At 32.1% G+C, this 25,565-nt stretch overlaps 1 protein-coding gene and 1 long non-coding RNA gene across 6 annotated transcripts in view; one reads left to right on the forward strand and one right to left on the reverse strand.

Annotated features, from left to right (window-relative positions):
- LOC149032220 (uncharacterized) overlaps nt 1-4,613 on the forward strand; it is a 6,319-nt gene extending 1,706 nt beyond the window's left edge. The window contains exon 3 of the long non-coding RNA XR_016176886.1: nt 4,474-4,613. This is a non-coding gene — a long non-coding RNA (uncharacterized LOC149032220). The remainder of the gene's footprint in view (nt 1-4,473) is intronic.
- The window catches only part of LOC107064539 (rap1 GTPase-activating protein 1), a 126,794-nt gene continuing 101,291 nt past the window's right edge, over nt 63-25,565 (reverse strand). For all 5 annotated transcript variants that reach the window (XM_015317313.2, XM_015317314.2, XM_015317316.2 and 2 more), the window contains 7 exons: nt 8,735-9,058; nt 5,461-5,643; nt 4,831-5,069; nt 4,464-4,742; nt 4,217-4,382; nt 3,294-4,136; nt 63-3,067 (listed from right to left, as the gene is read on the reverse strand). In XM_015317313.2, the coding sequence (XP_015172799.2) occupies nt 2,906-3,067; nt 3,294-4,136; nt 4,217-4,382; nt 4,464-4,742; nt 4,831-5,069; nt 5,461-5,643; nt 8,735-9,058 (2,196 nt within the window). In that variant the 3' untranslated portion in view covers nt 63-2,905. The remainder of the gene's footprint in view (nt 3,068-3,293; nt 4,137-4,216; nt 4,383-4,463; nt 4,743-4,830; nt 5,070-5,460; nt 5,644-8,734; nt 9,059-25,565) is intronic.

Raw genomic sequence — 25,565 nt, forward strand, 5'->3', positions numbered from 1 at the left:
AATTTATATGATACGTAATAATTATTAATATTATAAACAAAAATGAAATATGAATTACATAATTATTAATATTCATTTCTCTGAAATTGTTTATTTATACATTAAACTTTACATTTTGATCCAGCATTATAATATACCTTAACTACAGTAGCATTAGAAAGATAATGTTATTTTGTAATAAGAACTGAACACAGTTTTATTTGCACAAATGTAAAATAAAATGTGTCAAGATAAAATAAATCGATAGAAATAAATAATGTTTATTTTATGTTTGATATATAACATTCCTTTTTAAATATTTCTTATAATTTGTTTAACAACACACTTTGTAGAAAAATTTACAAAGGATCTAATCGAAGAAAAGAACAAATATTTATTTATATCGGTTTTATTTTTTTTATTGGTGAACATCAGTTATCGCTGATATAATAAGAGTCGACACAATTGTGCATTTTACAAAAGAAAATATATATATATATATATATATGAAAGAAAAACAAAAGAAAAAACAAGAAAATACAGAATATGCGAATAATCTCTATGTTCTCTTTACCAGTCATAAGAAATATATATATATATATATATATATTCCTATTTTAGTATTAGAGAATAATTAGCATCCGCAGTTCAGTTAGTTAGATTCGAATAATTAATATTTAAATACAAAATATATATTTATAGCAATAGTATACTTTTTCTCTCTTTCGCGCATGCGTACTTAATGACGCTTTCACATTCTCTCTCTCTCTTTCTTTCTTTCTTTCTTTCTTTCGTTCGTTCGTTCTCTCTTTTTTTCTCTTTCTTTCTTTCTTTCTCTTCTTCTCTCTCAAAACGTAGTAATAACGCGTATCTCTTTGTAATATAAATCATCTTTCTTTGATTTTAACAAGGCCAATATAAGAATCACACCAGACAATATTATTTAGTTAAATTTTGTCGACAGAAAAAATAGAACACAAAAATAACGAAACTGCTTACAGAGTTGAATCATAATAACACTAAATTCAAATTTTACAATATATACATTATTATAACATTTAAAAAAAAAAGAATAATTTAGTTCGTTTGTTAGAAAAATCAATGAAAAAATATAGCGAATTGATGATTTATAATAAATTATATTTTATCAATTTGAATTGACATTAATAAGATGACGAGAGAAATATTATTTCATAAAAAATGACAAAGATGAAATTGTAAAGCGATACTGTGTAGGCAGTGATATCCATGGTGTTTTAGCAAAGTATTCATAATATATATAATATATATATATATGTGCACCTTTAATGCTTTGAAAAAAGAAATTTAAATGATAATAATAATAAAGATTTCGCAAGTGCCGAAGGTAGACGATACATAGTATATTCTACATGTAACTCAATGTTATATTGTATGAAAAGGAATGTAGAGAAAGAAAAGAAATGGCTTTCAACTATATTAAGCTTTGGTATTTTACGTGTGTCGAGTAAACGTTGTAATCCTTTTTCTTCTTCTTCTTCTTCTTTTTTTTTTCTTTTCTCTCTAAATTCTGTCAATATATGAATCTACTTGGACGATCGATTATTTACACAAGCTATATCAATTAAAAGATTATTGTTAATATAAAATACTATTAATATATAAAATATTTTATATATATATATATCTATATATATAAATGTATATATAAAAATTATATTTTAATACTATAAATAAAAAAATTAACGGAAACATAGCACAAAATCAAGCAGCAAATGATACTCAATTTTTTTTCTTTCTTTTTTTTTTAATACTAACAAAAGGTAAACAATATGTGTTGCTTGTTTCAATGTTAATTTTAACGCACTGACCGTTTTAGATATACATATATATCATGGAAGAATTTACTATTATAACTTAGAAAAGTGATTATTAGATTCATTCGAAGTATATGTAATTCGATTTAAAGAGACGCACGCGCGCGTTATGAAAGTATTTATTGAAGTATTAATTTGTGTGACATTTATAATTTACTAATGTGCCAACGTATTATTGAGAAACTATTACTGCGTCGTGACATGTTCATATTAGTTTAGGTATTGAAGAGTTGTGAATTTGTTAAGATATATTATTATTATTATTAGACTTTAATCGTTAAATTAACAAATCTGAATTTTTGAATTAGATTTTAGTAGACGTTCGTATTATAATCACTTAAAACAGTATACATATATATATATATATATATATATATATATATATATGTATACTAGGTTTGATGTGTGCGAGTAAGATAATCGGAGTTAAATGAACTACACTTAACTAATACATGGTCATATACATTGGTGCGTTATTTTTTGCGGTGCTTCTTTTAGCATCACAAATGCTAGATCTAAAGGCCATTTCACTTTGAAAAGTGACTAATATTATAATGACAAGATGTTTGTATCGCGGTTGGTATTTTATATCTATAGAATTATTAACTATATTGACTACAAGGGATTACCTTATATCTATCAATAAATTAATCGATAAATATTTGGGATATAAGTTAAACAAGTACTTCAACAATCAGAATCTATACTGTTGTACGTTCCAATAACGAGTTAAACTTCGATAGAACAGTGACTTTGACTTTACATTCTAATTACATATCCCTTATGACTTATCGAATTTGTACCAATTGCTATCTAAGAAAACTCAGTTGTATAAGCGAACCGAGGAAGAAAGCATTGATTGCTAGTTTCTCGTATGTATATATATATGTATGTATCCAACAACGAGATATTTCAAATGATTTCCTTTTAAGAGAAACATCATCTCAGAAGAGTGGAAGATCTACGAAATATGCGATTTGGTCGGTTCCCATTCGACGATTAAAACATAGCAATCTTTAACGGGAAACTCTGTTAGCGATAACGAATCAAAAAATGCGTTTAACGATCCTTCAAACGGTAGACGTCTGTTGATTGTTGTTATCCAAGGGAATACTCGTCGAACATTCTTTCAGCATCGCCCTTAATCGAAGAATTTCTTTTGATGCTGCTGCCAAATCAGATTGCAATTGTAGCTCTTTCTCTCGAAGTCGTTTAATGTCACGTTGACATGTCTGTTAGAACAAAGCAAAATAATTTAAATTACAAATATATTCCATTAGAATAGTATTAACGTAGTTTATTGGAAAATGTTTTTATTTTTATTATAAAATGTCGAATTAGAATGATAAAAAAAAGTAAATATATTTAATCAACAACATCTTTCATATTCGAAAGAATCTTTTGGATATTTCTAATACGCAATTATGAATTGAAAAGATTTTAGTTTTCTAAACTCACCACATTTTGCCTTAATAAGTCCAATTTATCGCACTTAAGTCTAGTAACTTCCAGCTTTAAAGTTTCGGTTTCCGTAGCACCTTCTTTGGCATTACACCTCGTAATGTCGTGCGTTTCCGCGGAACTCATAGATTCAAGACCAGTGTCGCTGTCTGGATAAACCGCTTGGTCAAGTTCAAGCTCGCTGTTAAGCGAACTATCGTCGCTCTCGGAAACAACGCGTTGAGTTATTTCGGTCTTTTCTGTTCGTTCCTGTCTTCTTAAATTTTCATGAGTTAATCGTTGAACAGAGGATACCGTATTAACCTTTTCCATTATCGTGGAATCATTTGTACCAATTCCTGTACTAGATTCTCTACGATCTACCTCGTCTTGTTGTAATGTAGCCAAACTACTGTCCTGATTGTCTGTATTCGATAAGCTACTGTCTTGACTTCCCAAACTGGGGCTACCTCTTTCGGAATCCCTTCGTAGAGTTAAATCGGGTGAACCCAGTGGACTTGATGGTTCAACAGATCGTTTTCCACTGATTTTGCCATTGGATTGTCGATTACTCGGTGGACTTGGTTCAGAATGAGAACCTTTTTTAGCAAGTTGTGTCGGTACACTTTCGGTTGATGCGTTTCTCACTCGAGATATTAATGCTTTCCGTACTGTATCGATAAATCTCGAGCCAGTACCTCCACCACCGGAAGCTGATGAATCACTTGCAGTTGGACTGACAGGACAATTCGCACCGAATCCTAAATTACCTCCTAGGCCAATGGTACCACCTAAGAACTCCGCTGTCTTCGCTTGTAATCCTTCCGTCAATGACTCCAATAGAGCAGATCTAGTTCGTAACTGATTATCATATCATAGAGATTAATAATCATATGTATGTTTAAAATGATATTAAAATAGAATAAGAAATTGTGACTTACTTCTAGTTTAGAAAACTTTTCAGCTTTGTAAGCTGCGTTTTCAGCGTTCACTAATTTTGTTAAAAGAAATTCTTTAAACTCGACGCCTCTGAGGAAGACAGCAGGTGTTGGTAAGGCTGGGCCGAACCAAGGAACATCATCTCTCGCCGTTATACTCACTTTATACCTATAAACAATAAATAACTTGATTATACATTTTTTTCAAAGAATTTTATTTAAATTACTTTAAATGATATATTGCACTTACCTTGTGTTAGGTGTACATGGATCGACGACCTGCACGACGATAAAAGCATGCAAGAAGTGACTGGCGATCATATCTGGACTGAATGGTGTAGGTTCTTCTTGGAATATAATCGCCACAATGTCATTACCAATATGTCTTTTGCGTTGTAACTGTTGAGCATCACCTGGACTGTATGGTAAAAGCGATGCTACATGAAAGAGAACTTCTCTGCCACGAAATACTTCGTAGACCGCGGAATCACCTGTTTGACCATGTCGAGTATCCAAACCTCCACGGTATCTACAAATGTAATTATTGTATTGAGTAAACTGTTAAATCATTGCTAAAATTAGAGCGTGTAAGTAAAATTATATGACGATATACCAACCCCTTATGATCTTTCAAATCGATCTTTTGGCCTAAAAGATCAAGAAATTCTTGGAAAGCTGGTGTCATCTGGCGATTGCCAAAAAGTTGTTCCTCGGTCAGCTGTCCAGCACGTTGATGAAGTACACCAAATTTGAATCTCGAAACGAGTGCGTGTTCGTCATATTGAGCTATCAAAGTGCCAGCCCCTGAACATACCACTGGCATTAAAGTGTTCACGTTCAAGGAGTCGTTGATTGCCTGAAAAAAAAAACACGACGGTCATATTTCTTTTTGTCTCTTACTCTTTATTTCTGTCATCGCGTACTTTTGTACTTTGGTAAGGGTGATTTATTTTCGTCAATTCGACACACGTGACACATTGCTCTTGTACGAGTCAAAAAATTCTAAGTTGTTAAATTACTCACGATTCAAAGTGATATTTGTCTTATTAACCCCTATCATACAAGACTGAGAGTTCAATAAAAACGAATAAGCGATTCTCATTAACAATACGTATGCTCATTTGATTTCTTTTCGATTTAAAATATAATTTATTTCATATCTTCAATATCAGAGCAAATGTTAGATCATTGTCATTTGTTTATTTATTTATTTATTTATTTGGTTGAGAAGAAAATAATTCTTTTACCTTGACCATTTTCGCTGGTGAAGGAGTTGGTCCAAGAGTAGATGCTGAGACTAACTCGTGCGTTGAACCAGCACGTAATCTTAGCAATACCCGCCAGTGTTCTTGACCAGCGACCGTCTCGGCCTTCACTGAAACAAGGACCGGCCCATTCTCGCTGTCCCTTCCTATCAGGTTCACATGTTCCTACGAAAAAATAAGAAAAACATAATTGAAACCTTTTTATGATCGAATTAGCAATGGCTAAATCAGTGACTCCTAAAACTAATTATTATAAAATTTAAAAATTAACGATTAAATATATATTTGGATCGTGTTGAAAATTTCTTGTTTTTATTTTTTTTTTTTATTTTTTATTAATAAGGTTTACAAGTCCGATATTTTTTAAATGTTATTTTATTGAATGATTTACGATTTATGTTGTTCCATCATCTTTTTCTATATATGCTGTATGTTATTATAATAACATTAAATATAAAATACTAATATAATAAAATAAAAAAAAATAAAAAAAAAAACCAGAAAATTTTTAGGACGATGTAACAATATTAAATTTCATACACGTATTAATATATAAAGGATATATAATATATAATTTTGCTCATATTATAATTTTATGAACTCTGTATAAAAATAGTTGTCTATTTCTATTTTTTTATATTTCGTGATTCATTTCAATTTTGATTAAAAATATTTCAATATTACAATTTCGAATAATTTAATACTTTTGAAATGATTCAAGAGAGTGAAAATGGATTTTATAAAAGCTACAACAATATGGTGTTTGATAAATTAAATTTGAGTGTGTTATTAGGCGGAGAAAAGAGTTGTAATGTTCGTTGTTTCTCTTTTTCTCTGTCTCTCGTTTTCTTTCTCTTTCTTTTTTTTTTGTATTTGTAATACGCAACTAAAGGTGATAGAAGAGGCGTGTGGTGGCTTTAATAAGTCGTGATATAGAACGGATTACGCGTTGGTATTCGAGGCGACCGCTAATTAGAGGAGCGATATTGCGCATAATAAAATTGCTCTTTTAATGGGCTCTGCTTAACCGCACAATGCGATCGCATGTGTAGATAGGTGTATATGCATCCTTTCGATAGTGTAGCCTTTGTATACGTAAAAGATCGTAACCTTTTCGAAGAATTATTAAAAAAAAAAAAAAAAAAAACAGAACAAAATAAAAACATAAAATAATCACACAAAGAAGAGAAAAGAGAAAAGAGAAAAAGAAAAACTCGTTAGGTCATTGGTATGGAAAATAATAGTGAAAAAGGGCAATGTCAATAAAGTTTATTTTTATTTGAAAAATTTTATATCGATTGAGACAAAATAATATTTTTTTTTTTTTATAGATAAAATTTGATATACTGAAGAAATATAAAAAAAAAAAGAGTTTGTCCTATGGCATGTGTCTCTTTTCAAGTTTAGCAAAGCTGACATGACCCTATTAAACTTATCGTACTACTTGATGAGATATCTATGGCAATCCTTTGGATTTCCTTTAAAAAAAAAGGTTATCGCGTAACGGCAATGATATTGACAAAGGACAGACAGACGGATATTAGAGATGAGATAGAAATAAATAATTGGAATGATCTGTGAAAAGAGATTTCTCAAGTAATATTTTTTGTTTTCATTCTTTTTTCTTAACGTTTCCCGTCGAACGCATATCCGGTGATAAGAAATTTGTAGCTACACTTATGTATATATATATATATATATGTATGCCACACTCAAGAACGCAATAAAAAGAAATTAATTTCTTCAACAAGGATATATTATCATAAAATAAAAAATGAAAGCGAAATTGGATGAGATCCGACCATGATACATACAATATACACTATACCTAGTTCATATTTACGATATGTAGCCGTAGACTCTCTACGGCTCGATACAAATCGCTTTTCGTTCTCTATGACACGTAGTGTAATTATTTACTGCCACTTTTGAACAATGGCGACGAACTCGAGCACGTTGCCGCGTGAAGAAATGAGTTCATACGTATATTATCTCGCTCGTGTTACGTTACCTAACGAGTTTTAAGAGTTCGCGGTAAAAATAGAGGTATATAACCCAGGTGCACGCTAGACAAAGGTAACAGGTGAACTTTCTTAGATAAGAATGAACTATTAAAAGAGAATGGGAAAATGCACTTTTAGCTATTTTCACTCATCGACGTTTTTTTTTTCTTTTTTTTTTTAACGATCTAAAGTCTTATTATATATATATATATATATATATTTTTTTTTATTTCATCTATTACCATTTTTTTTCTTTTCATATTTTACTTTCATTCGTCTCCATTTATTTGTATTTATTGTATCATTATATATATATATATATATTTATAGTAACATCTACTTTTTCTTAATAAGTATTTTTATTATCTTTATAGTACTACTATTCTTGTATTTTAATTTTTTAATACTATAAATATACTTGTGTGTAATTATGTATAGAAATAGTACCAACATGTATGCAGTAACAAGTATTATTAATTATTATCTATATAAAAAAAAAAAAAATAACCACGAGCCATTGTTAACGATACGATGAAAATAAAAGTTGTTAAAAAAAAGTGCTTAGTTCTTTAATTCTGTTCGAAGAAAGATAAATAATAAGTGTAAGAAAGAGGTGTGTGTGTGTGTGTGGGGGGGGGGGAAAGGGTGTAGGTCGCGGTTAAAGACGGAAGAGAAGCTCTAGCAAGGATGAAAATCAGGAACACTGGTGAAGTAAAGGGGTATGGGGGTGATATTTCTTCTGGTTGAAGTGGCATCGTCTCTTCTTCGAGACTATGAGAACATTCCCACTCCCACGCCCGAAGTGCTCTTTTCCTTTTCCTGCGCCTCTGCGCCACCATCTTTATCTTTCTTCCTCTCTTTCTTCCTTTCTTCTACTCAAAGCATAATCTCCATCTCACTCCATCTTCACATAAAACTTGCGTACGTAGTACGTACGTTTACGAGCAGTATATATATATATATGTTTAGTGCTGTTAGGCCGATGACCATCTTTCTTTCAAGGTCATTACGAAAGAACGAATTCTTTGACAAAGTTGGAAAGACAAGAAGAAGAAAACAAAAAAAAAAACAAAAAATACAAAATGAAATTATTCATCGTTACCTAATTATCCAATTTTGTGAACAAAAACAGCACACATGTTTTCATAAAAATAATCAAATGATTCACATTGCATGTGTTTGAGATTAGTATCATATTTTTAATCTATTAATAAAAGCTTAAGTGAGATATTTTTTGAAGTATATTTACGTACTCTGCCAACGAAGAAACGTCTGTAACACTTAGCAGTGTCATCCTGGTCTATCCTGGGTTGCCAGGCTGGCTGGGCAGGAAGCAACGCTCTTCCTGCCGAATCCAAGGTATGTCGATGATCGGTTCCGTCTAGCCAATAACCAGGTGGCGTTACTACTAGGGGTGGTTCCTGAGAGCCGGAAGTGGCCTGTTGAAGTGCGGCTTCCATAAGGGCTCGTCCAAGAGGTATATCGCCGACAGGAGAGGGCGATGGAGATGAAGATGAGTGATTGTTTTGTCCACCTGCACCACCTGGACTTGAGGCAGCTCGTTCGTCTCTCGCTGTCTGCAAAAAATAAAATTTCAGTTTAATACGATTATCAATTACACGCGATGAACATTTTCATAAAAATAAATCTTCCTTTTAATTCGTATTCTAGTAATTTATTTATTTCTTATCAATTCGTAATATTATTTAAACGAAATATTGATTTCTTATTAAAGAAACGTGATTAAAATTAAAAAAACAGTTCATTGTCACGTATGTATTTATTTGTTTAATAATATTCTTTTATCACGACAGATTATTGCAAAATAAAAAATAAAAGGGATTTATTGTTTTATGATTATTGACTATACTGATTTTGTTTTCTTTACAATTTATTTATTTATTTTCTAATAGTTTGATAATATTATTTCGTCTAGATAAATTATTTCAGAAGAAAAATAATTGAAGTTAATGTGTATAGTGGTATAATTATATATTGTGGTAATTTACTTTTTTACAGTTTAGTAATTTTTTATGATAGAATTGTATAACGCGAAAGAAAAGGGAGAAACCCTCGTGATGATTGTCTTTAATGTGTGAAAAGAAAGAACCCAAAGTTCTTCGGAATATTGGCGACTTCCGCAATGATTCTTAAGTTACAAGAAGAACTTGCGAATGGCTTCTTCGCCTAGTATTCCTTTTTATTAAAAATAGAAACTTAAGGCGCTGCCGTGTTACCTCGGTTCTAACTCGAAATGAAAAGAAACTCGTAAACGTTGGCATTGAAGATCGATCGTTAAAGTTTTTTGTTAACGAACGTAGAGCCTCTAAGCTTTTCATTTTCTTCATCGTAGTCGTTGTCGTTAGTTTCTAGCGTTATCGCTAAAATTTCTTAGGAAATAACTTAACAAATAATATTGGCAGGTGGAAGAAATGAGCTATTTTTTGTTTTGTTATTTTTTTTACTATCGTCCTTCAAACTTAGTCATTTTAACGATAGTATCAAACAAACACATATAATTAACGTTTCACATGTTCTCTACAATATTAAAGATTAATGTACATTGTTTATCAGATTTAATAATAATTAATATCGTTTTTGTATCATGCATTCGTGAAGTTGTTTAGTGATAAATCTAAGCAATATAATCTAAACACATTTAATATAAACAAAGAATATGAAATTTAGTGAACACGTTTTGCGCATTAAAATTGTTTTCCTTTTTCAAATTGAAACATTTGAAGATAAGAAGGTAGTAGATGAGGAACATGTTATGCACTTTTCATGTTTTATGAATTTCAATGAAATAGAAAATCACAGGGAATCTTGCGAAAAATGTTTACAGTTAACACTTGATGAAAGTGTAGTTTAATTATTGAAAATGTCAAAGATGATTAAACAAGTTTCAATTGAAGAAAAAACATTTCATTAGAAGTGTATTCTTCAATTTTGATCAAAAAGCGTTACAAGTACCTTTTTGCTTCTAAATCCTGAATTAACCAAGCAAAAGCTTGTTACAGTATGAAATTGCTCTCAAAAATTCATTTGCAACCGGTCAGGATTGCTTGATAAGGTTCGAAAGCTTGGAAAATGGATTTAGCCAGGTCAACTAGTATCTACATTAATTATTACTAGATTTGATATAGTATGATCGAATATTGTTAAACAATAAGATAGTATTGATAATAAAGACACGTTTTAGGCAGAAAGGGAATATCAAAAAATAATCTATGCTAACACAAGTCCGGAGAGACAGATCGATAGAAAGACCTTCGAATGAAATAATGGTTTTAAATCCAAGCTAAATCGGGAAAGATAATCTCCAAATAAGCGGAGTATGTACGATCGAACGTTAACGTTTGATTAAAATTTAATTTCCTGCGTTGAGATGGCGAGTGCACGCGAACGTCGTTTGATTTGAAAGGGGGGAAAAGGTCGAAGGTAAGCGACAAACGACCACAAGCTAGCGTAGTTCTGCTGATCAATGTGTCTCAACGTTACTGACACTCGACTGTGTTAATAGAACGTAATCAACGATGTCGTACGTTTCTGAATACATTTCGTTTCTCACTCTCCCTTTCATATGCTTTCTATCTTTCTCATTCTCTCTCTGTCTCTCTGTCTCTCTCTTGTGTCAGTGTATATCGTGCACGACACCTGCCTAAAAGGCGCCATATGCGCCTACCTTATGCACCTTTCAACGTTCGTGGAACGTGCGTTCCAACACGCAATGCTGTGTCTTCGTCTCTCGTGACCCTAACTTTCGTCAGAACGTTTCTACCTTTTCACTGTGTCACCGTGCATTCATGTACATGGAATCAGGAAACCGACATCCGTCGACGGACAAGCTACGTTTAAACCGTCTATTAAGAGAACTCTAAGGTTTTTCTTTATTATTATTTTTTTTTTCTTTTTTTTTTATCATGGAATTTAATACGATCTTTTTATATTCCTTTATTCTCCTAGTTAGTTTTTTTTCTTCTTCTTTTCATATAAAAATTACAACAATATATCTAACATAAATTGATTATAACTAGGTAGGTGTATGAAAACAAAATGACGTTATAAACATTTCAAATGCAATTTCCAATCTTAAATTACATTTGATTATTTAATGATCACGATTAATGTAAAAATGATAATGCTAATGTTGAAGTTGAGATAGACGATGGAAGGAATCTGCACGGTTTTCTCTTGGTAATTCTCCAAGTTAATATTAGTCGGTTAGTTATCTGGCACTAACGAAGTTTGTGCTAGCGAACAAGAGAGAGAAAGAGAGAGAGAGAGAGAGAAAGGGAGAAAGAGAAGAAGAAAGAGGAAGAGGAATACCGATTTCGGTGGGAAACGAAGGAAGACTGTTCTTTGGTCGTCACGTACTTGTGTTACGCACACGCACATATAAAATGGATACATACATTTGCGTATACTTAATTTATACAAAACAAATCGTGAAATTCAGCGGCGTGAATCGAATGTACGGTAATTATTTGCATTCCTATTCTAGCGTAACTATTTTAGGTAGAAATAGAAAGAAAGAAAGAAAGAAAGGAAATCCCTGCCGAGCGAGATGGGGGAAAAGGAGGAATCATTCGAATTCTAGTAACTTGGTGTATAATAACGTGCACAACGGAAACGAACCATGTCGACGAAACGCACAACGTGACGACGAAGAAGACGTCGAAATCGCCAACGTTACGACGCATAGCATATGTTATTTTGAGCAGGTGGTACGCGTACAGGGAAAAGCTCTATTATTTTCGACAACAGAAAGAGAGAACCAAAGAGAAGAACAAAAAAAATATATATATATATATATAAAAAAAATAAAGGAGAACAGAAATATAAAAATAATCTAAGAAATCATCTTTTCTACTTCCATCGACTTTAAGAAGACTCTTGGTGATTCTTTTAGAAATCTTTTTCTCATTGTATTATATATATGTATATATACACCTTAAAATCCTCTTCTTTTAATACTATTACGAACAATGGACAAAGTACATTGTTCGATTATAATAGAAAAAAAAATATAACTAGATGATTGTGATATCTTTATAAAGTTGAAATAATTTTAATCTTTTCTATAAAGAGTAAAACAATAATTGTGATTTTCTTTAAAGTTTACATATCTATTTTGAATACTGTTATATCATGTATGGTACTGGTTATTATAATAATGAGCTGAGTCAACAAATTGAAAACGTTAACAAGTTTCAAGCAAATTGAAATATATACCTATATATACAATAATTATAATTAGATGATGACAGTTATGATACTCGAAGTATGGAGTTCCATATCACCAAGTGTTACAGAAAAGTTAATAAAATTCGTGCCAAAAGTGACCCTAAACTAAATATTCAAAATTATCTGTTCAAATTCTTTTTGCAGCTTCAAAAACTATTACGTTTGTAAGAAATAAATCATAATTATTGTTTATATATTTTAATTTGTTTGAAACTCTTTACCTATATAATTAAGATACTTATACTTTCATTCAATGTTAATAATATGTTGGTAAGTGTCGGTAATAATATACTTATTATAATTAATAAAGTATTTCATGACAAGTGTTTAAATATTTTCGTGAATTACTATTATATCTAATAAGATATTCAAAAGTAACGGAAAAACAGATGAAGATGTATTAAAGATTGTAATATACGTTTTCTAGAAAAAAAAAAAAAAAAAATCGGTTTCTTTTAAAAATTAGAAGAACTATTAAAAGAAAGTATTAAGATTTCGCAGTCGCGTAAAAGCGGGCAAGGCGCGAGATATTCCACGAGATCGACAGCCGTATCTGAGAGCTAAAGATAGATCAACCGGTGGGGAGAGCGAGCAAACGAGAACCGAGTAAGCTTTTCGGCTGACTTTTTGTACTCTGGTAAAGCGTTTTCCCGGCCTACCATCATCGCATGTCTCGTACCTTCTTCTTCTTCTTCTTCTTCTTTCTTTTCTTTTCTTTTCTTTTTTTTGTGTCCTTTTTTCTTCTCTTTCTAGCCATCCAAAAGTAAAGCCCTTCAGGGTTTATATTTGGCAATGAGCACAAGCGCGCAAACACCCCCAGATCTAAACTTTCCATCTCTATCTCTCTCTTTCTCTTTCTCTTTCTGTCCTACCATCAATCCATTCTTTTCTTTCCTTTTTTTCACAAGCTTCCATTTCTTTCCCTTTACCTTCCTATCTCCTCTCTTTCTTCTCCTATCTTTTGAATACACGAGAAGAAGTCGTGAGGTTTTCGAATTTAAAGAAGACACTTAAAATTAGTTGAGAGAGGACTGCTGCTTCTTCGTTGCTCCGGATTTTTTCAAGGAAGTCTCGTAACGTAATTCGAGATTTCACATCCGCATTACTTTTAACTTCTTCTTTTTCTTCTTATTCTTTTTCTCTTGTAAATTCTACCCTATGTCATCACCTTACCTTCTTCTTCTTCTTCTTCTTCTTCCTCTGTCTTAGCCGATCCTCCCTCCCTTATTCTTATTCCAGTCTCGTTTTTATTAAAGCTTCACCAACATTTGCAACAACCTCGTTAAAAGTCCATTCATCCGTTCCTTAAACTCGTCAGACTTTCGGGATAAAGAGAACTTGGATAAAATTGGAGAGAACACAAGTTCTTTTTAAGTTCCATGGATGCCAAACTGTTGAATTTTCTTTTTTTCTCTCTCTCTCTCTCTCTTTCGAACCACAGTCATTCCTTACCTTACCACAGTCCCTTTTCCGCCATATACTTTCGTCTTCTTCACCTCTGCCCTATAGAAGCGTCTTTTACCTTCTTCTTCTTCTTCTTCTTCTTCTTTCTTCCCTAGCCATAGTTGTCGGGCAATCCTTACATTTGCAAAAAGGATAACGTCTCCTTTCGAATTCGGTCACGATTCGATGGAAAAGAGTAGAGAAGTACTACTTCCTCAGACGTTTCTCTTTTTTTATTTTAAATCCTTTCGTAGAAGGTGAAGTTCCCACGAGTTTCTTGTCTAACGATTTTCACGATATATATATATATATATATATGTATGTATAAGTATAGGTATAGGTATAGGTATATACACGTTACGATCGTTCGCGCTCGTTTTATGATCTTACGTCATGGTCGAAGCTCAAGCTATCCACGTATCTAGTCGTCCGTGAAAGAAACTCTAAATAAGATTATTTTTCTTTATTATTTTGTTTTTTTTTTTTTGTAAAAAGAATCGGATGAGAAAACAAACCGTTGATTTTACGATATTATTGTTTCTATTTCTAGATCAATTTGATTTATCCAATCAAATCATTAGATAGAGAAAATTAATTATTTTGATCGTGTTTCGTTAATTAAATATTTCGTTATTTTTTTGTCGAATATTTTGTTTCCTTGTTAATATTATTATTATTATAAATATCTACCTTTTCTTATTAGAGTTCTCGTCCAATTTGTTTTTCCAAGTTCTCAATTAATTCTTGGTTGTCCGTTGACGAGAACAAATTTCATCCAATTAACGATGCAATTTTCTCGAGGATATTTTGAGCGTCTTTCTCGCACGTATATAATACTACTACTACTACTACTACTACTATTACTACTATTCTTACTATAATAATAATAAAAATAAATAATAATAATAATAATAATAATAATAATAATAGCGGAATAAAAAAAGCACCACGACAAAGAATTTCGATTTCGGTACGAAGAGGAACGTACCACCACCACCATCACAGTGAAGGCTAAGAAAAGACGAAAGAAGTTTCTTTCGAAATACGGAAATAGTCGTCCTACCTCGAATGAACTAATGACGCATATCTATACTACGTATTATATACATACATACATACATACATACATACATATATGTGTACTTACATACTTGCATACATTGCGAAGTGGCCTTAATCGCGTTACAAATATTGAAACATGTACACGATATTACAAGTTTGTACAATATTATACATACGTAAATAATACATACAACGAGAGAGAGAGAGAGAGAGAGAGAGAGAGAGAGAGAAAGAAAGAAAGAGGAGGATAGAATGATTTCGTAACGCGATTATGCGATATGCAATTAAGCGTTGTTACGATACGCGATCTCTCAGGGACGAAAGTGTAATCCATCTTAAATACATCGAAGAAAGTTGTAAAACGTCGACATATGATGATGATTATTATTATACATCTCGTTATTATTTTTTCCTTTCTTTTTACTTCCTCTTTCTCTCTCTCTCTCTCTTTCTCTCTCTTTCTGTCTCACTTATTCTTTCTATCATTTATTTTCATCATAAACAAATGATTATTACGACGTTACGTTATGTTACGTATCTACGTAGCTTACGTGACTTATACGCTTATTGTTAAATATATACCTAGTCTCTGACAATATTTCTCTAACGTTAATTCAACTGCGAAAACTTAATCTACATTGTCCTAAGACTTACCATTTATTTCCTCAAACTGTCGTAATAATTCTTAAGCTATTGTCTGATTTACGAGCGAACGTGGAGTAACGTGAGAAGAGTGGGGTAATATGTAGTTAAAACGAATAAGAAAAAAAAGAAAAAAAAAGAAATAGAAATAGAAAAACACAAACAGAAAGAGAGAAAGAGAAAGATAGAGAGAGAGAGAGAGAGAGAGAGAAAGAGAACGTTATAATACTTTTCGTGTGACTTATTCTACGCGATAATAATCACATTTATAAATAGCGCAATATTAAAAGTACTCGAGTATTATTCTTATGAAATCAAATTGAATAATCTTCAATCTAACATTAACGTAACTCCCCGTAAAATGCTTCAATTTATATAAAAAAAAAAAAAAAAAAAAAGAAAGAAAATAAAAAGAAACTTCTATTTTTTCAGAGATTTATTTCAGAAAGTTCCGTTTTCTCGGTAAAATGAAACCCAACGATTTATCATCAAAGAAGAAGAAGAAGAAGATGAAGAAGATGAAGAAAAAGAAGAAGAAGAAGAAGAAGACTGAGTGAGTGAGTATGTGTTTCTTAGAGTAGACGACTACTACGACGTTCCGTACCAAAGAAGGTAAATGGACCGTTCACTGTTACTTGAATGCCGTGCCCATCGTGTATTGCCGTTGTTTCCATGGGAAACGGTCAGGTAGAAACGTGGAAAATATGTTAAGTTACAAAGTGAAAGAAAGAGATAGACAAAGATAGAAACAAAGATAGAGAGAAAACAGGTAAAACGACCTAGAGTCGATATGCATGTGTATATACATTTTGTATGTTAAAGCGCGCGCACGTGTATGCGTCTTTCTTTCTCTCTCTCTCTCTCTCTCTCTCTCTCTCTCTCTCTTTTACTCATCGCACTAGCTTCTAACAGGTCATAAAAGCAGAACCATAAGCCCAGCCGCCTGACCTAGCGCAACAATGGCTATAGAATCGTTTGTTCTACGGTTATTTGCATTTCTCTTGATTTATTTCTCTTTCTCTCTCTCTCTCTCTTCTCCTTCTATCCTATTTCCATCTTGCAGTGAATCTTTCTGTCTCTTTCTTTATTACAGGGAATGTGTCTTGTACAACAAATTTAATGTAAGTAATTTAATAATGTTATTAGTCATGTGACAAACGCATTAACAAATTTCCATTTACGTAAAAAGTTATAAATAAAAAGAATATATAATTATTATTAGACGCGAAATATTAGATTGTTTTCATGCTTGGTTTGTTTACACGCACGCGTCATTTTGTTATATAAACTAGGGTGAGATAGTTGGAAGGATGCAACGAGGGATGTGTTTGTTTTGTTTTGTTTGTTTGTTTGTTTGTATGTGCGTTCGTCTGTCCTCTCTCTCTCTGTATGATGTGTAGCAGATAGATTAAGTTCGTATAAATAATATTATATAAATAAATGACTTATATTTTCGTTAATAATGTTTGTTAATGTTGTTGTAAGTTTCTTTGAAGTATCTATCGTCGTGCTGTGACGATGAATAATAAAAGAAGAGAAGGAGTAAGAAGAGGAAATTACGAAAGATGTTACAAACCTGGCTTCTTCTTCTTCTTCTTCTCTTCTTACGAAGTAGGATAGTCTCTTGAAATTCTTTTGCCTTGTTAAAAAAAAAAAGGAGGAAAAGAGAAAGAGAAGGAAAGCGTAGGCGCGTATATCCACAATGATTAACGATTGTAAAAGAATAATTTAAAAAAAAAAAATAATAATAATAATAAAAAAGAGAGAGAGAGAAGAAATTCATTGAATGTTCGATTTCTCTTGGAATCATTTTGCTACGCATTCATGAAGTGTCATTATTTTGTAATTAATTTATCTATTTCAAGATTATTTTCTATTCAATTCTTGAAGCAAAAAAAAAAAAAAGAATCGGTTTTCCCCTCTTGGCACAAATCTTTATCTCTCATCTCTCCATTAATTTTGATTTTCTTTACTTAAAATAATTCACAGAAATGTAATCGATCCTTTTATCATTGGTAAATTTTCAAAGTCATTTTTCTATCGACGATGCATTCAGTGTACTTACATTTAAAAGGAATTTAGCAAGGCGTGTATCTCTTTCTATGAGTATATGCGTGACTGTGTATATATGTTTGTATGTACCGTGGGTGTACACTTATGTGTGTTAGTTAGAAAAAAGAATGAATAAAAGAGAAAGAGCAAAAGAGAGAAGAAGAAAAGAAAAATTTGTCAAAGGGGCACGACAAACTAACGTATATATGTACGACTTTATGTATATATGTATGTATGTATGTATGTATGTATGTATGAACGTATGTATGTATGGATGTATGAGCGTACTAAGAAGTGAGTCATCGAACGAGTGGGCGTAGAAAACCCTCGATTGGATCGGCCGGAAGAAATAAGAGAGGAGAGTACTGCTGCTTGCTCTCGTAGGTGATTTCAAAGAGTACTCTTCTCTCTCTTGGAGAGACTGATCCTCATAGACACGCGGAAGATGATGTCGTTCCTTCGAGAGCTCTCTATACCGTTCTTTTAGGTGAAAGTTTTCAACTGCACTAACGAGAAAGAAAGAAAAAGACAGAGAAAGAGAGAAAGAGAGAAAGAGAGAGAGAGAGAATGAATCTCGTGGCTTAGCCTCAAGAGACAAGTAGAGATATCTCGAGCCTAATAAGTTCAATGAGGTTTCAAGTTGATCGTGAAGGCTTCGACAGAACTGATTTCTCGACAAAATTATTGCTATTTATTTCTTTTTTTCCATTTTTTCCGAATAATTTGAAATAAATGTTATTATTATTATTATTATTATTATGATTTTAGATAAACAATTAAATATATTTGTCTCATTATATTCTCATTAATAAATATAATTTCCTTATTCAATTCTTCTTTAATATCTTACTTTAATAATTTGTTAATTATTATTGTGTAAATTAATTTTTATATTTTTAAGCCTTAAGAAATTTAATTCGATATTTTTTTTGTGTTCATAGATACAACTTTTTTCGAATTTTTTTTTTTTAATAAAAATTAGAATACTTTTATTTATACTTTTTCGATATGTTTCTCTTTAACATTTATTTGTTGACTATCATTTTGTACAAAACTTGTATCCTCACCTTCTTCTTTTTTTCTTTTTCTTTTTTCCAAGCCTTATCAAAATATATCTAATTAATCTCGATACTTTTCATTTACAATTGGATACATTATTTTCGATCAGAATTAAAAGTGTAATAAATATCTGTGAGATGTGAAAAAACACACCTGCTGTCAAAATACATATACATTTATTAATAGTATCATAAATCACGATTAAAAGTGATAAATAGATTTAGGAAAAAAGAATCTTACGTAATTTCAGATATCAGAAGATAAAAGCAATGACACACAAGCTTATCGCGAGAATAGAAGTCAATGTCTTTTTCTTAACATATATATATATATATATAGTACAACTAGTCTCTTCAGCCAAAGCTGACTTTCTAATTTCGTAAAGTTTCTTTAAGCGACAACTTTTTCTTCTTCTTTTTCTTTTCCTCCTCATTGAGCACCTACGAAAGTCTTATCCAAAGGTATCCATCTTTCATGATTTATTTGAAAGCAAGAAAGTGTGCTAACGTTTGGGAACTCTCACGACCTGGTAAATGCTATTTTTTTGTTTTTTTTCCTATAAATGCATCACCTATGCAACGTTGTTGACATCATAATATTGTCATTAAAGTATACTAATAGATAAGAATATTGTAATCAAAGTTTTATTATATTATTCGATAATTTCACGTTGGTATGTGAACATGTGGTAATGTATATATATATATATATATATATATATATATATACATTATTTATTAAATTTTATATATTATCAGGATTTGGTATTTGTGGCAATGAATTTTCGAGTTCTTAATGCCAATTAATACCAAATAATAATTATATATATATAATATATAAATATATACATATATAAATATACCAACGTAAAATTATGGTATATATAAATGAAATCAATCGGTAAATGAAAGTATAAAAAATAAAAGAAGATTATAACAGATTCAAACTTCCCTAACGAAACACCTTGCGCACAAGACATTTTATGTTTTTCCTTTTTTATCTCTCAGACAGAAAAGAACAAACGGCCAGCCCATCCTAGTTGCTTGAATCACCCTTGAGTACACACGCATGCACGCATGCACACACACACATATATAAACAAAAACACAGATAGGTATATACACATATAACGGATGAAACCATTAGTGGCTAGGTAAAAGATAGAAAAAGGGGAGAAAACTAGAAAGAAGACTATATCTTCTGTCTTATATATATATATATATATATATATATATATATATATATATATATATATATATTCTTTCTGTTTTACCCCCGTTACTCATAGTTTCTTCTTACGTTATTTTTTTTTTCTTTTTTTTTCTTTTTGGAATTTCAAGGGGATGAATATAAACGAGCGAATCGAGGGAAGAGACGAAAAAAGTTTTTCCTCAGACGGAGATTGTAAGAACGACACGATCGTTCACCCTCCTTCGATAGCTACTTCGTTATATGCCCTATAAAATCTAGCGAAAGAAAAAGAGAAAGAGGGAGGAGAAGAGATTTGGATGGCTTTACTGGGGTGATTTCAACTAGCCAAAGGGGTTGAGAAAAGTACGATAACAGAACAATTTCGTATCTGAGTCATGAATTGATGTCACTGATATTGTCACCGATTTTATATGTGTTCGTGTGTGCCTATGTGTCCATCTGTCTGCTTCGTGTATGTGTATATATGTGTGTGTGTGTGTGTGTGTGTCTTTGGGAAATTTATTAAAAGGATTTTCTAGTAACAAGGAATTCTTTTCTATATCTTTCTTACCCAATAAAACTTTCTTATTTTTCTTCAACAAGTTTAGGTTCTAAAACACACGAAAATACGCTACACACTCTGCTTGATTATCCCAAAGGTCTCTTTATCTTATTATTACTAACATCCTCGTTAATTACGCACATAGCACTAAACTCCTCGGGTCTTTTTAAGCAGGAAGTAGTATGGCGCGTTTATAATCAGTCTCACACATAAATTTTATTCGTAATGAAAATTTCTCTCTACGTTATAGTTGACAACACACGTCTTGATTTATATATATATATATATATATATATATATATATATATATATATATATAGAAAATGATAAATGACAATGTTTACATTAAATATGAATCATTCATTTTGTATTTAACGTTATTGAATAATCTTAAAGAAGAGTACGGATGTAAAATCAAATATCGATATTTACAAAATGATAAGACATAATTACGTGATTATAATTGGAAAATAATACAATCATATTATTTTCTTACAATTCAAATAGAAAAGTTCAAAGTTAAAAGTTTTCTAATCTTAGTTACATCGAGAGTTAAAAACATATAACGAAAGATTACTCATCTCTGTGGCAACAACATCTTTTATGAATACATTAGAGAAAGAGAGAGAGAGAGAGAGAGAGAGAGAGAGAGAGAGAGAGAGTGAGTGTGTGTGTGCAGCAGAGTACGCATTAGGTCGTTGCAAATGGTTACGTGGAATCGCCATTAAAATGGCATAGTAGGAAAACGTAACCTCTCCCCAGAAATTATATTTCGCGTTATAATATCCTTGGAGAAAAGAATTAAAAAAAAAAAAAAAAGAAAAAAATTAGAGAGAAGGAGAAATGGTGAAGGAGGAGGAGGAGGAGGAGGAGGTGGAAGATGGTTGGTGGTGGAGGAGAAGGAGAAAATGTAAAATAGAAAATATAGAGAGAAGAAAATTTAGCGTGATATTATTAACGATTCGTTATACTTTCGAATTGAACTATGTGCTCGTACTTTGGATAATTAACGTAACGGAACGTAAGAGAGAAGAGTAAGAGAGAGAGAGAGAGAGAGAGAGAGAGAAAGGGGGGGGGGAAGGGGGGAGGGGGAGGGGCACGAATACTTAGTGGTCTATATGAGTCTCGCCTCGTCAGGTTTGCTCGTAAAATGCGATTCGTCGTCCGCTAACATAAGTGAAAATACGTTTCTCTTTTTTTCTTTCTTTTTTCTCTCTTCATTTGAGGAGGTGAAGGTGGAGGTGGAGGAGGAGGAGGAGGCTCAACTTTTTCCAGTGTTCTACGTCGGCGAATTCGGAGGATGAATGAGTTTTCAAGCGTTTGTTGAGAGAAAACAGGAGAGTTAGAGAGAGAGAGAGAAGTCGGAGGAGTCTGATGGAAAGGAAAAGACTGAACGGAAGTCTCGTATTAATAACGCAGCGGCAAAGGGCGAGAGGAAAAATTGCGAGGGAGGAGTAGTACTTAGAGAGGGGTAGGGGTGACTCTTTTTAACCCTTAACAAACGGAGGGGAGTAGAAGAAAGAAAGAGAGAGAGAGAGAGAGAGAGAGAGAGTTGGCTGCATTACCCCTTTCGCAACCCTAAGCAAACTGCGTGGGTACAGATTCATCGTCAGTTTCGTAGTCTCTCTCCTATCTCTCTTTCTTTCTCTCTTGGTCTCGTCGCTATTCTTCTCCTCTTCCTCTTCTATCTCTCTTTCTATCTCTTGGTGTACATTGCTCGTATGTTTACCCCCGTGACTCGACTATGCAAATCCCCACGCACATATGTCGCTCGATCTCTTCCTACGACCTCGAATCCGCAAAACGAACGTAGTTTAACGTCATCCATTATTTACTTCCTTATATCCTCGCACGTTTGCTTTACAACGGTGTCGATGGAAATTCCTCCCTGTTAAATTTATCGCTAGAAATAAAAGAAGAAGCCCCATTATCTCCCACCCCCACCCGCACCCCTACCCCTTCCTCTCTTTTCCTTCTTTCTTCTAGTTCAACGTTTTTCCGATTAACGCGATATCTCGGTACTCCGAGATTGCAATTTCCACGAGAGTAAGAGAACGAGAAAGAGAAAGAAAGAAAGAAAGAAAGAAAGAGAGATAAAGAAAGGGGAAAAGAGAGGGTATGTTTTTATTGCTCCCCCTTTTTCATCTACAAAGGGAGAAAAAGGCTACGGCTAGACGACGACAAGCTTTGTACGAACAGCTCGCTGTATAATTGAATGCCTTCTTCCATGAACTTTCCGGATTCTTGCTTCCTCCTAACTGTTCCGCGAATGAGAATTAAGTCGAGAGAAATTCTCTTGATGGAAAATGCCTTCTTACACGTTTAAAACACATTTATACATACTCGCTTATACTTCTGCACATATTCATACACGGTTTTTGAGATAGAAAGAGAGAAAGAGAGAGAGAGAGAGAGAGAGAGAAGAAATTTTATGCAATATACGGGATTTACACGTGCGTTTGCCGCCACTGTACGGTACACACCATTACCGGACGCGAAAGAAGAAGCAACAAGAACTTGAGATAATGCCTTTCGTGATATTAACTTAGCGGTGAAGTAATCATCGTTTTCTTTAAGAGTTACGAAGGGTTTTTGGTCTCATTTTTTGTCTTCTTTTTTATTGAATTTTTTGTCTCCATTTTGTTTTTTGTTTTTTTTTTTTATTATTATTGCTTTACAGTTTCTCATTTCGTTGTGAAATATCACCGTACGGGACACAAGCTTTAACAGGTTGCTTTTGGATATGTACGTTTTTCAAAATGCTTTTAAATCGTAATACACTACTTGTTTGTTATACGTGCTACTGAATTCCTCGTTTTTGTGTAAAACACGTTTAATTTATCAGTCAGCAAATGTTAGTCGCGTTTATGCGGGTGTCCTATGTAATTACTACATTTTAGTATACCTACTATTTACTTACTCTCAAATCTTGGCTAACTTAAAACACATATTTGACTACGAGTAAATATGTATTATAAATATATATGTGATTAACGAGTATATACGAAATATTTCGTGCAATATTAAATTACGTATATTATTTGTTATTGTTTATAACTAATGACATTTTCTCGACATAAAATTATAAGAATCTTTGAAGAAAATAAAACATTTATGTACGTCGTTTTGAAGTAAACACTTAAAATGTCCGATACTACGTAACAAAGAGATAAAGTATTAGAAACATTTACATTGCAAAAAGCTATATATATATATATTTAGTTAAGAAAACAGAGTTAGGAGAATTTCATTTTCAATATTCAACAGACATCGTTATCCTTTTTTCTTTCTTAAATTAACCCTTTTCCGGTAAGGGAACTCAACCGGTACAGTGCTAAGATAACTTCAATCATTTATTCTCTAAAAATGTGATAATTTTACTTAAGAAATAGCTTATTAAAAATATGTTTCTTTTTATGTCAGTCTTTCTGAGCACCAATGTGGTGTAACATGTTATATGAATTTATTTTATATTACATAATAAGAGCGTGTAACATTGCACTTTAAATTTATATTAATATTATATTATGACATTGAATATTCGTATGATATTTTTTTTTAAAAACAGTCTCCCATATGTTAATCCCAGATTTCTCGGATTGTAAAAAGCGTCCTACAGTGATAGCCACTTTATGGAATTTAATCTTCTCGACAGTTGTATCAAACTAAACAGAGGATTTACTTTTGCCCATTTTCGTTTCGGCTTTCAAATACATGACTTTCCATTCAATTACACCTTTCTTTCTCTATGGGGATGTAGACATATTGTTATGATATTGTGACCATGTGGCCGTATGCAACAGAATAAGCTCGTTAATTAATTGCAACAAGTTAAAAGGTCGTACTGAATTTCTTGTTTATACTTCAAACGTGACTACATTCGAATCCATACACGTGTAAATGTGTCAAGAGGACAACGAGATTATATCTGGGGGTTGTGTCAAAAGGATAATCACAATGTAACCCCTTGACAAAATCTCTGTCGTAACCCTTGATGTAATTATTAAAAGCTACGTTAAATATAACTTTTGACGTAAATTTTGATTATTCTTCGTTAAATGGATGTTTTATCGAGTTATGAAAGAGAGGATTACGTAGACTGAATTAAAATTTGAAGGAAAATCAAATATAATATAAAAATGAAATATTTTATAATCTGTAACTTTCGGTGTATGAAAGAAAGAAACGCTATAAAAAGAAGAAGAAGAGGAAGAAGAGGAAGAAGAAGAAGATGAAAAATAAGAAGAAAAAGAAGAAGAAGAAGAAGAAGAAGCAGAATAAAACGAAGATAAAAAAAAAGTGGAACTAGTGGGTGGTTCTTAACGGAGTTGTGCAACGCTCGCGTGCACCAGATTTACATAATTCAAGTTGCATCGTTTCACTGTAACGAAGAGTGAATAAGAAGAAGTAGAAAAAGTGAGTACTTCGGAATTATCGTGAACGGGGAAACTTTCAAACCGACATTTAAGTAGATATTTAACAATAAGTGAAAAACAAAAAAAAAGGGAAAAAACTTACGACCCATTAATTTTGTCTTTTTTATTCGAAACAGAATGGTCATGGAAGGGATGATTAAAAGAAGAAGATAACAAATTATTTTTTAATTAGAAAAAAAATACCCCCGAAAGAAAGAAAGAGCAGAGACAAATTTTTGCGAGTATATAATACAAAGTTTACCAAAAACGAAAGAAAAAATGAATACACGCGATGCCCTAAGCAGTAGTTTTCTGTACACGTAAAAATGTCTGGAAGCTAATGGCCGCCATTGTGAGTGTATCTCTTGTAATTACAAAGACCAGAGAAGTAAACTGAAACTTTTATTAATC

The sequence above is a fragment of the Polistes dominula genome, unplaced genomic scaffold (genome assembly GCF_049000335.1).
Source record: "Polistes dominula isolate Pdom_NZ unplaced genomic scaffold, Pdom_raw_medaka contig_33, whole genome shotgun sequence".
Classification (NCBI taxonomy): domain Eukaryota; kingdom Metazoa; phylum Arthropoda; class Insecta; order Hymenoptera; family Vespidae; genus Polistes; species Polistes dominula.